Below are 13011 nucleotides of genomic sequence, written 5' to 3'. Positions count from 1 at the left end.
GATTGACTTTGAAATGCAAAATAAAGGCAAGTGAGAGTGATTACACTAATAATTTCAGGCTTGCCTCTGAAAAATGTACCTTCATTTATGATTGAAAACAAATGATATTTTTACTGTTTAGTATTCGTGTAGGTAGATTTAGCCTGTTGACTAGAGAAGACGTTATAACATTAATACTATCCTAAAAAATTGCTCTTTACTAATATCTTGTTGTTTACAATATATATATATATACACACATTTAGATTCACAGGAGAAGTAATATGACTTTCTTTAGTATTTCATGTATAAATGTACTCAGCAGACTTGTTTTATTAAAATGTAAATAATGGGATATGGTAAATGAAAAATCCAAGAAGGGAATAAACAGATTATTTATCATTAATGCTCAGAGTAGCTTATTGAAACATACCTTTCAGTAACTGCCACTGAATATTAGCTATGAAATTCTCATCATGCCTTGAAAGTTATCCATTAGGTTTAGTCATTTGTGTAGTTAAAAGGCTCAAAAGTTTCAAATATACCTTTAAAAAATTATCTCAAATGTAACTATACATAATCTCAAAAACTGCATCCAGCATGTCTGAGATTCACCCAATATTGCCTCAAATTAATTATTCTTCTTCAATTGCTCTGTATAAACAGAAATGACCTATTAATTTAAAGAAAATCTATCAGCATAGAATGTATTCTCTTTTATAAACAAGCAAGATGAACTTGACCTTGTTTGAACTTGTTTTGATGTGGCCCAGATGGTAGGCTACATGCTTGAATAGCAGTCTAAAGCTGAGGAAAAACTCATATAGCAAGATCTAGATTTATAGCCTTTTGCAAATTCCTACCTTGTATTGTCCTTTCAGCATCTGTTCTGCCCCCGCTGCGGTCAGCTTCTATCTCTGGGGTCAGAGAGTCTAGAAACATAGAAAGGTAAGACTGACACATATTTCATTTGATTCTTATAGCCCTTTTTACAACCTGTTACTCCAATGCTGAATTACAATACAATCAACCTTTGTCAGTTTTTTTAATGTTGAACAATGACTGGAGGCCAGGACAATTTTTTGTTAGACTAGGAAGATTAATGAGCAATAGATTTTCCAAGCATGAAGGGGGGGAGAAAAAGAAGAAGAAAAAAAATTGACTGCTCGAGCTAATAATATAAAATTGTCCTAGTTTGGACATTCTCTCCAGTGTGTTTATTTGCACATACTATATAAAGTGACAAAACAATAAAGAAAGAGGCCTCACTTGAATGAAGGAAAGAAAAGAGATATTCTTTTTTTTTTCGCTCCCATCATGTTATAAATTTTCAATATAACAAGCTTCTTCGGGCACTTAAATTGAAAGTTAATCACAGAGGCAAAAATTGTTTTCTTACCATTTAGGACCCTGAGACTATCTGTTGAAGCTGCCTGTTTCAGTGTCTGTTCCGCTTGCTCCCGTCGTTTAGTCTCAAATTCAAGTGCTTCCTGCAATTTCCTCTTTGCTTTCTTTTCCTTCTTTAGCCTTTTCTGAATTATTGCTAGGAAAAAAGAACATCAGTGTACTCAAATTCAGATTGGAAACTTGGCTACATGATTACCTATTAAGAGTCCTGAGAAAAGCTACAACTGCAACAGTTCATATAAATTGATTAATTATACAACACTAATTTAAATTACTTGAAATTTGCTGGAATCACACTGGGATATTCTAAGAGCTACTGTTCTATACCATGGTATTGAAAACTGTAGATGATATTCAACTTTAGCATATATATTTTTTATAAACAGATGAGAATCTGTGAACGTCCACATCAGAAAACCTTGGAAATGTCAATGAAATGTACTTTTTGCATCATCTGATGTAGATACGCCTCTGTCTCTGGAGGTGAAGTGTTTTTTCAGGATTAAGTCCACCATTTTGTTATTGCCCATAGCACACATTTAGTATACAAATAGTGATGAAGTTCTCGCCTGCCTGCCTGCCTGCCTGCCTGCAGCTTCTCTCCCACAAGAGGGAGATCCGGCTGCTTGGGCGTCCGGGCTGCAGGAGGAGCTCAGCCCCCACCCTACCGTGGTTCTCATTCCTTAGGGAAATGCCCTGAGCTTTCTAACCCCCCTCCAAGCTGCTGCTTCCTGCTAGCCATCTGACCTCTTGGTGCCCGGTCTCTTCCCCATATTTATTTCTTATCCACATTTCCCTTTGTCTTTCCCTTTTCTCTTTCTTGCTTTCTGTCAGTTCCTGTTCCATCAGCCAACTGACCTTGACGAACTCACAGCAAATCCTTTACGAAACTGGATCCCCCAGTCAAGTAAATATTAATTTGCTTTCTCAAGTGTAAGGCAAAATATTAGGAAAGGAAGGAGTAGTTTAAAATTAAGCATTAAAAGGCCCTAATTTAGAAAAATATTTTCCTTGTATCTCTTCAGTTCAAATTTTACAAGGAAAAGGACAGCAAGATCAGGATGAAACTTAATCACAGTTTTCTTTTCTATGTTACCAGTGACTTACAATCACAAAAGTAAGACTGGCATGATCCCTAACTGAAGGAACATATTGCAGGTTACATTCCTGATGGAAAAGAATAATGTGAACCAATTTTTCTACTTGATAAAAGCCAAAATGAGCCTCTAAAGAAATCATGTACAGTCATAGAACATATCATTATCTCCTCCACCATACCCCAACCTTTCTTACATATCACATTTAGTGTTTTCAGGGATGTGTATGTAAGAAGTTTATTTCTCATAAGATCTTCCTGGATAACCCTTTCCTGGACAGTCTGTTACTTTGACACTTACTAAAAAATTATCTGCTAAACTACTCACTAAAGAATTTTTTACACACACTAAGCGAATTATCCTTACCAAAACCAGATACTGGATGACACTAGGTGACTGCCAAGATCTATCTAGTCCTGTATCTCAGTCCAAAGTACCTCTGGTACATGCCTAGGGATAAACGCTGGAAAAGGTAAAAAAATATTTCTACCAGTTCATACTCCCCATTTCCAATAGTCTGTGATGGTGGTATCTTTACAAAATGCAAATAATGAAACTGTTAAAGGGAACTGTCATTGTTATTACTATTTAATTTACATGCTAAGAATAACCACTTTTCGGGTGATCTTGGATATCTTGTGTTGCTATACAGAACTGTTCAGACACAAAATGTATATAAGCACATATACTGTAGTCAGAATAGCTACATAATTTACATCCAAGACTTTGAAATTTTGGTTCTTTCTCATTTCGTATAGTACCAACTACTTTACGGGCTAATTAGCTCATGCTATCAAAGAACATCTAGTATCTATACAAAGGCTAAACTAAATACATTTTGAATCATTGCACGGTTTTAATGTTTTCATTATAAGTACTTTGAAAGTGATTGCAATAAATGAGAAGGAAACATATGTTGCTTTCTGAATTAAAATGTCATCATGGCTGACACATTGTAGATGTGACTACAGCAGTCAGAGCCAGAATTAGCAAGCCCTTACTGTGTAGCTGCTCACAGAAGAGATATTATCCTACTTTCACCAGTTGATGAGACACATCCTACAGCCTTAGGAATCACTAATTGGAATATTTACAAAGAAGGAAGGAAACAGTACAGTAAATAAACAGCTCTGTAGAACATACAGTAGCAGCAGTGAATTTAATGTTCCAAAAAACTGCAGAAATATTCAGATGTAGCCACTAAAGAAAAAGATATTTTACTTGTGGTAACATGACTAGAAAAAGATAGAGCTGCCTAATGCTGAAGATCCCATTCACCTATGGGTTTTGACCTGTATGTGACACAGTGACTTGTGTTTCTATGCTGTAGCTTTTAAGTGCATTTCAGTTTTTTCATATGGCATCTCTTAATTTAGGGATATGGTACACTTCTCCCATCTTGCTCATGCTTCCATTAAGACATGTGAAACTTTCTTTAAACCATGACACTTGCTATCTGTAAAAAGTAATAGTAGGTAAAGCCTCCTATGTATTTTTCTACCTTTAATTGAAGAATAAATTCTCACAATAATTACAGTCTGGCCTTACTTTTTCTCTCCTACTTGGATCTGTTCATTTTAAAGAATAATCCATTACTTTTCTTTCTTTTGTACAGAAGTATCCACTAGCAGAGACAGTCATCCTCATTATATTTGCTTTGCTGCATACCACCATTAAGTGTTCAAATCCATTCCTCTTTGGTCTGACTCTTTTACCAGTGCAATATCATCATTAGAGGGATACATTTAAAAAGCAGGTAATGCATCATGCTGAAAATAACACTGTCAATTATTTCAGTACCGTGAACGAAGTAAGGGACTATCCCATGCTCTTTCCTGACATGCAACTTTGAGTGAAATTCACTTTGCTTAATTTTAACTGCTCAAAACATATGTGTCTAGTCCAGCCTAGAAAACTATATTTCCTCTGGAGTTGAAGGGAAGAGAAAGAAGTCTTCAAAGTGTAACTGACCCCACCTACCTGTCTGAGAACAGGATATACGAATCTCTTTCTTTTATTGACCAGAAGAGGAACTTCTATTAACTTAAATGAGGTGCTTAACTTTTAGATGGCAAAACTCAAGTAAGGTCAGATGTCCCTCCCCAACCTTTCTACTGCACATGTGATTGTCTAACTCTAAGAAGGAATATATATTTGAGCAGTTGTGAGACACACAGGTAAAAGGATGTGAAGAATAAACAAGCTCTTTTACAAAACTACTTTAAAAGTGTAAGTAGTGCAATTGTACTGAACAAAACAGGCCAGTTGTGGACAAAGGGATGATTCATTGCACAGCTGTGATAATTGTTAACAGTAGTTGTCTTTAAAAATGTATTCTCAAAAGTTAAGAAAGGAAACTAATGATGTGACAATCCTACCCCTTAATGGGTCAAGGCATGAAACAGGATTACATTGTGTACTTACTGCTAGCATGTTAGTTAAAGGTATAATGACACCGGTTATGAATCCAAGTGTTCTCGGGATTCCCTATTTAGCTGGTTCCCAGAAAATTAAACTGGACAAGAAGAGAGTTATAACTCTAGCCCTGCAAAAATATGTATCTGACTTGTCATGGTCTGTGCTAAACAGCAAGTAAGCCCCAGAGGTTAACTGTCCCTTGCAAAGTAATTAGACATTATTAAAGGGCAAGACATACATATACAGAAAAATGAAGCCATAAAGATAGGAACATGCTTGTAATGCAAACAGGCAATGCAAATCACTGTAAACTGCCCTACCTTTACTATCAATGAAATTATTTAAAAATCTTTATCATGTATATGCTTTACAGTGGGCTGATGTTAATGTTTGAAATGCTCTAATGCTACTGCCTTATCAAGAAGCACCTTAACTGTTCCTTCTACAAACATGTGTTTGATCTCCTGCACATTATAAAGTGCTTATATAGTACTATTAACTTTATATTTATTAAGCACGGTTTGCCTAAATATGCAATATATGACCTTACCACATAAGAACAGAAGCAAGAGTTCCTAAAACCCTGCAGATTCTTAAATTTGATACAAGTTGTCTTTGCACTAAGTAGCTATCCTTTTGCATAATGATTACAACCTGCTAAAGTCCATAACAGCGCCTATGGTATTTACAATTGTGTTGTGTATTACTGATGTAATAAGGAACGTTCAAGAAAAGCATTGAGAAAAAGGAAGGTCCTTGTTCTAAATGACATGAAGATCCTATGCAGAATCAGGCAGGCTGTAAAACCTCCTGCATTGCACTCAGCCTGGTCATAACATGAGATAACGGGGAAAATTTTGATCAAACACAGGTGTTTGATAAAAAATTGGGTGTCCTAAGGAAAAAAATTACAAGGTGTTTATGTCTGCTTAATTAACATACCTCTGTTCTTCTGCTCCACAGCCAACTGTTTTTCAAGTGTTTCCCTCAGTTCTCGTTCCCTGAAGAGCTCCATCTTCAGCTCTGTCTTTTCCAGTTGGACCTGTTTCTCTTGAGCTCTGGCATTGTCTATAGCAACCTTTAGTAGGCCCTGTTCAAAGATAAAGTTGGATATGTTTGAAGAATGTTAGAACAGCTGACATAATAAATAACTTCTGTTATTTCTCCTTGATTAGTCATATGAGATTTTACAAATGAAATAATCCTGTTACTGGGTCAAAGCCTCCCTATTATCAACAGCAAATTTTTACTGGAATTAATTTTAACAGGTGGGCAAAAATTATAAAAAGCTGAGCGCCAAGTTTTCCCAGAAAACGCAAACTCACCTTTGACTGTGCATACTACTAATGTGAAAAAGTTATAGGGGTAGGATTATGCTTTGCAAGAGATAAAAGAGACAAGCCTACGTCAGGCACTTTCCTGTGAACAAACCGAAAAGCTGTCCCATTGAAAAAGAATTGGCAATCTAATCTCACGATCACATCATCCACAGAATGGCAAATTCAATCTCTAGCACAACATAAGCCAGTGGAAGCTACCAAAGGGAGACTCTTTTAAAGGCTTGCCATTTGTTCCTTATTGTTGTTAATTATTGTTATTTTCAAATATTTTCATATTTCATACAGTTACCAAAGAAGACTGGGTTATTGGGATATTAGCAGTCGCAAAGCAGTAAGATATCTCTGTTTTAAATCCATTCCCTGACCTTGTACAATTGTTATCTCACAGCAGAGAACAAAATGCAATCGCTTAATTTCTTGACCTGGGATGGTTGAAATAAACTCTACCTTTTTTTGTTGCTATCGTATCAGGAAATAATGATTCAGCCTATTCTAAACTCCTTTTGAGAATTTCAACTTCACAATTCCTTCTTTTTTGCAAGGAAACAGGAAGATCCCGGCAGAGCTAATAACTAGATACTTAGGACACTAAGATAGGGTATGAAAAAGAGGAGGAGAAATGCAATTGAAATAAATGAACATGGAAAGAGGAAATATTTCCTTTTCCATTTTCTAGAAGCCTGGCTATCAGCCTCTTAAGTCTACACCTGAATCTCTCCTCTTGAAGCTATCATAATAGAGTAAATAATTAAGCATGGATATGCATGTATGAACCTCCATGGATATGAACCTAGCTCTTCTGTATCCTAGGCAAGTCTCCTGACAACTTAACTGTGGAGATAATTTGACCCAACAGAGATTTAATTACTGATATAAAGCAAAACAATGCCAACAAGAGAGACTGAAGAGTACTCCCCAACAGCTCTGCTAGGGAAGCATTCAGCTAACAGATAAAAGGTTCACGCTCAAGACTTGGTTTCAGAACAGCCACAGTACAGACAAGAAATCATGTCCCCCAACTCCCAAGTAAGCTTCCTCACCCCTCAGGCACACTTTCTAAATTGTATTCTGGGTTGCATGTTTCTTCAGTAAAATTGTTTGAAACATATCCAAAATGGAATGAAAAAAAGAAGCCAGCATGATGATACTTGAGAAAGAGAAAAAGCATTTTTCGTGAGTGTTAGTCTGCACATTTATCCCACTAGTCTTCCCAATGTCAATGCCTGCTTTGAAATTTGTGTCCTTCAAACTCTTCTTTTAAGTCTGCTTTCAGAGCCTGTTGTTTTCAGTACTCCTCATCCTCATTCTTAACTAAATTGTTGCCTCAAGTGTTGTCTCATTCAGAGTTTAAAGCTTTGCACTCTATTACACTTCAATCTATTAAAGTCCACAGGAACTGAAAGAACTCCACACCTTCTGACTGCAAGACCCAGGTGGTCATCAAAATGACATACACTACATAAGTATAGAACCACATCTGAAAATATCTAACAATGGTAACACAACAAATGTGCTTACAAATATGTTTAAAGTTTTAGCAGTTTTCTTTAAAAGAATCAAATGCTATTCTAAAATAGCTAAAACACAAAGGTATTTTGTGTTGAATGCTAAACCTGGATGACTGCTAAAGAAAACCACATAAAGCTAAATATAAAGCTCTACAGACATATGCAAAGTAAAATACAAAGTGAAATATCTGTAAAGCCCTTCTAATCTATTTTTTAAAAAGTTAATATCCACTTGAATTCTGTTCCCTTTCCCCATCATATTCTCCTACATTTACAACCATCATAAACTATGTTTTCTATGAGATGCATTTGAAATAGTAAAAAATTGACATAGGAGTTGTTCATCAAAACCTGCTTCTGGCTTATGTTTAAACTCTAGAATAGTTTATTCTCTTCCAATTCATCACTTACTGGAACATGTGATTCATCCAAGTCACTGATAAACCAGATCAAGTGAAATTACATGAAAAGTATTAGTTGATGAAAAGTGTATTGTCAAGTAAGTTTAAAGCTGCAAACACCTTCCACACAAATTCTTACAATCTTGTTTAACAATAAAATCAAGCTGCTAAAGCAACTGCCATCTTTACTCAATTCAACTACTTTCGTGTACATGTTTCTTCTTCATCAGGAACAAACAATTAGTAACAAATGAAAGCGATCATTACATCAAGTGCCCTTTTAGATCACCCCAATTAAAACTTTAGTTTAGCTGTATTTTAATTCTAAGATACCAAATTCTAATTTTCTGCTCTGATTGCTCTTGTTGACTTATCTTTGAAAGATGTACTCTCAGTGCAAAGCCTAGAGATTATTTAGCAAGATGCCAATGTTGGCACCACTTAATGTGTTGATTGGTTGTATTATCAGTAGCAGTTTAAAATAAATTACTATTAAATTATTATTGTCCTTGGCTGACAAAACACAATATTTTGGTGTTCTTTAAATATGAAACAATCATTATGAATAAACATGGAGAATAATGCTAGAGTGTAACACTGCTGTGTGTAATTTTATATTAAGAATTGCTGCAAAGTACGAGGCTGCTAAAAGCATATTACATTTTCTATTGAATTTCTACACCACACTTCCTCCCCCAACCCTTCCTTTTTTTATACTTGCTGCTAACGTAGCTAATGGTAATACATTACCTATTGCTGCTGATTATGTCTGAAAAATATTAGCTTTTTGGATCCAAGACCCACTAGGGACTACTTATAAGCTACACAAAATTAAGTTTCATTTTTAGAAGTTAAATCAGTGCACATCAGTAGGCGTCCAATGTGAAAAAAAATCTGCACTAGAGCCAAACTGATACATATGCAAAAGTGCTGTTGCTGCCAATGACAGCTCTAGTGCAAAAATACTGGAAACATTCAATATCTCCCTGTATTCAGTACAGAATGGGGTGAGAAAAACAACTAAAAAGTACAGCATCTAAAAACCATCAGTGCCCCTTCGAACAGGAATAGCAATTTCAGAGTTGCATGAAATTCTATTAATTCTCCCAGTGGATCAGCTGTAAAAGATTCTACAAAATACAGTATGTCCAACTTGTATTTGCTATGGCTAATCCTCTAACCTGATATTAAATCAATATGCTGCCAATGACAATGGGAAATGCAGTGCAACACAGGACATTAACAAAAAGAAAATATTTCCCTTTAGGGAAGGTCAGATGTTATGGAGGCTGGATAATGATAATTGTGGTGAACATGCTCAGGTTCCAGATTTGTTTTTAATACAGTATGGCTCTATCTGGAGCCAGGCTTTAAACATGTCATGCCATTCTTCCCCTCTGTGTCACTGTTACTAACATTTTTGTATTTTAATATAAGGTCAAAAATGGGTTTTTTTCCCATAGAGATTTACAGATCATTCTGATTTGTTTTGTTTACTTTAACGCACTTGTTTTAATATTTTCCACTGATAAATTCTTCAGAAATGTGCCAAACAAAAAGTTAGTTTGATATATGGTTGGCATTTCTCCCCATTTTCAGGTGTATCCAAAACCACCATCATGTTAGGGCAGTCTACTGATACTATAGAAATGAAACATATATCAAACCTGAACTCAGCCTTAAAGCCAGTATTACCCATCATTAGTTTTAAAAAATACAAATAATGTGTTGCTTATTTTGAAAGGGGTGAAGGGGAAGGTATACAGAAGCTCTTTCTCTTTCTAGCTACATCTATAGTGTGTTCCACCTATATGTGACACCAAAATGGCCTTACTAGCTAGTCCAGTGGGCTACCTAGAAGATTATATCCTGTTTCCAACAATCGCCCACAGTGACTGAAAAAGGAAAACTAGAAGAACAAGGCATGCATACAGTGAAGATTTCCCAGTCAAACCTCCCACCTTCCAGAGATTTGTAGCTCAGGGGCTTCCTTTTGCAGTATTAGCTATACACGGTGAAAAGACTTTCAAATAACATTGCTTCTCTTTTAGTGAGGAAATTATATATAATTTTTATGCTCTCATCATTAAAACTATTTAGTGAAAGACTTACAAAAAAAAATCAATATATACATTTTTAGTTCACTTTACAGGTTAATTTTTGAATATTTGCTGTTTGTAACTGACTACTGACTTAGTGACATAAGCAAGGTAAGATAACACAGCTTGACTATCTCTACAGATAACTCCAGAAAGACGTTTTTGTAATATCTCAGATTGAATATCTCCATTACAGGTAAAGGCATATTGCACAAGTATAAATGACATTTTTCCATTAATACTTTCTATGAAAAATAAAATCATTCTCTTGAATTTTAGCAGAAGATAAATAAAATAACATGAGGTAAAACTGTGGATTTTACTTTATCCAGTGCTTGCAATATTTTTCTCTGGTGTATTTAGTCATAGATGAAAACAGTGCAGAAGGCTCACAGCAATAAAGCCAGTAGTTTGTTCTGTTTTCATAAGGGAATTTAGTTTGTAATCATGCATTTCTTTTATTAATATCAATGGGATACTTGCTACTTATTTTACATATCTCCTTAAAAATACTTAGCAAAGAGACTGTGTCAATACAATATAGTCTTGATAGAAAAATATGGCTTTCAGGGTGCAACTAATTCATCCCTTAGATATTAATGGAAATTCAGCTCAGGGACAGTAAAGATTCAGACTCTAAAAGCTTAAAAGAACATTACTTTTACTCAAGAATATTGCAGTATCATGAAAGGCTGTGGCTGTAACATAACTGGGCCATGACTCAAAAAGGTGAACTTATGTGAGGGGTACAGAAACATCTTTAGTCTTCTCACTAGCACCCACACAGCATTTTGCTGTGACCCACCTTTCACCACCCTTCATCCTCCCTGCAGCTGCACACAGACTTTCAGCATTTAATCTGGAAAAAATCAACAAATACACATTGGGAAGGAACAGACATATCACTTAATTTAAACTCTCTGGGGAAATTTATTTTCTCTTCTTTTTAGATGTGCAGATATACATCTGAATAAGAAAATATGTCCCCAATCTCATTTCTTTATTTTATGTGTGTATTTGTTTAATAATATTTTGTTACAGTTTCTTATTTGCATTTCAGCAGTCCCCAGCAAGAAATAAACATTGGTTGTTCTGGGTACTGTGTATTGTTATTTTCTCCTTTTTAAATGTACATATAATTAAACATTGTATTTTTGTTTCAATAAGTATTTATGGAGAAGTAAGAAAAACATATATATGATATACAAAAGGAAATAAACCCAACTAGCAGCCCCTGGTGACAGTGATAGCAAATAGGCTTGTCTAACATTTGCCTAAAATTATGAATTAGTGATTAGGGGGCATCCATTTAACTTCGGTATGGACGAAAGACAGAGACTTACTTATGTTTTGTGTCCAATTTTAAAGGATGACTCAGACTTCTAAAATGGAAGTAAGTAGAGTCAGGCATCAAGTTCAATCACCTAAGCTCTTCAGCACCTGCAAGACTTTTAGCACATTTTGTTTTCGAATACCAAAAGTGTTTAGAAATTTTTGCTTACATATCTGAAAGCTCCATGGAAGGTTTAGGATCATCCTTACCCTGACAAAGGTCAAAATTAGAGCTTCTAGTGCCCATACAGTACCCTAATCCTGTTCTATTTTAAACCAGGACAGGCTCTACAACCTATTCTGGAGACACCCAAGGTCTACATTATGCAGATCCTCTGGTTCCTGCACCTCACACAACGGAATATACACAAGGGGATCACAGCACATATGTCTACCATCACATCCGTGCACACTCATGTAGCTAGAGGCTGCTTGTCTATGTATTCCTGTGACCATCATATCCCTTAAAATATAGGCAACCTCCACCACCACATGTGGCAGGTCATGCATGCACCCCAGTCCCATGACCATGACCTAACAAAGATGTACACTTTCTCTTCACAGGCAAACATATACCCTTTCTGTGAAAGGACACATCCATATTTCTGTCATGCATGACCCTGGGGAAAAAAGAACAGCGTTTATCAAAACCACTCATCTAGCCTTTGGCTAGATTGGTGCTATTTTCTGTTTCAAAAGCACCTTCGTATTGGAGGCAGGGAACAGACTGTAGGCCAGATGATCTCTTCTAGCAAGTTAGATCGGCTCCATTGCTAGCATAGCTGCAACAAGAGAATGGTGAGAGATGTTACTGTTCCACCTCTCCTTTGAATCCACATCTGTGTACTGAAAGGGGTGCAAAATTCATCTGGACCAAAGGAGAGCAAAGAGGAATTTACCCAGTGATAAGAGTCCTTCTGACTCATGTACTAAATGCATCATGGGTTTCAGGTGGTGCTTATGCATTTCTTAGCAAAGTCACAAATGATACTGCAAACAGGGATCATAGTACGGAATTTCCTCTTTCCACAAATCCCATTGAGTTTGAACTTGTAGTCAAATACCTAAAACTCAGTTCTGAAAGTGTCAGTATCACAATATCTAACTCATTTGTGGGCCTGGGGTAGCCCCCTCTCATTGCAATAATTGCTAAATATGGAAATAATTTTAAATGGTGTTGATTAGAGAAACTGCCACTATTGTGCATAGGTTATTGTAATAGATTCTACCATTTTAAAGAGAATACTTAACTTTTTCTACACAGGTGGGAAAATCAAACTAGCTATTTTTATTTTTAAATTTTTTTGTTATGAAGTGATTTTCTAATGTTGTCCTGACAGAGATTAAATCTATGAGGGGAAAAAATGCCTTGATGGCATATGAAAGGATCCCCAGAGATGTGTAGAAACCATGTAATGCAACATGGGGAC

General features: G+C 35.8%; 1 protein-coding gene across 9 annotated transcripts in view; it reads right to left on the bottom strand.

Annotated features, from left to right (window-relative positions):
• DACH1 (dachshund family transcription factor 1) overlaps positions 1-13011 on the bottom strand; it is a 364557-nt gene that overhangs the window by 35814 nt on the left and 315732 nt on the right. For all 9 annotated transcript variants that reach the window (XM_074859527.1, XM_074859524.1, XM_074859526.1 and 6 more), the window contains 3 exons: positions 5844-5991; positions 1379-1522; positions 843-911 (listed from right to left, as the gene is read on the bottom strand). In XM_074859527.1, the coding sequence (XP_074715628.1) occupies positions 843-911; positions 1379-1522; positions 5844-5991 (361 nt within the window). The remainder of the gene's footprint in view (positions 1-842; positions 912-1378; positions 1523-5843; positions 5992-13011) is intronic.

Source organism: Strix uralensis, chromosome 2 (assembly GCF_047716275.1).
Source record: "Strix uralensis isolate ZFMK-TIS-50842 chromosome 2, bStrUra1, whole genome shotgun sequence".
Classification (NCBI taxonomy): domain Eukaryota; kingdom Metazoa; phylum Chordata; class Aves; order Strigiformes; family Strigidae; genus Strix; species Strix uralensis.
Note: the sequence above shows the minus strand (reverse complement) of the source record. Positions and strands in the feature narration are given on the sequence as shown.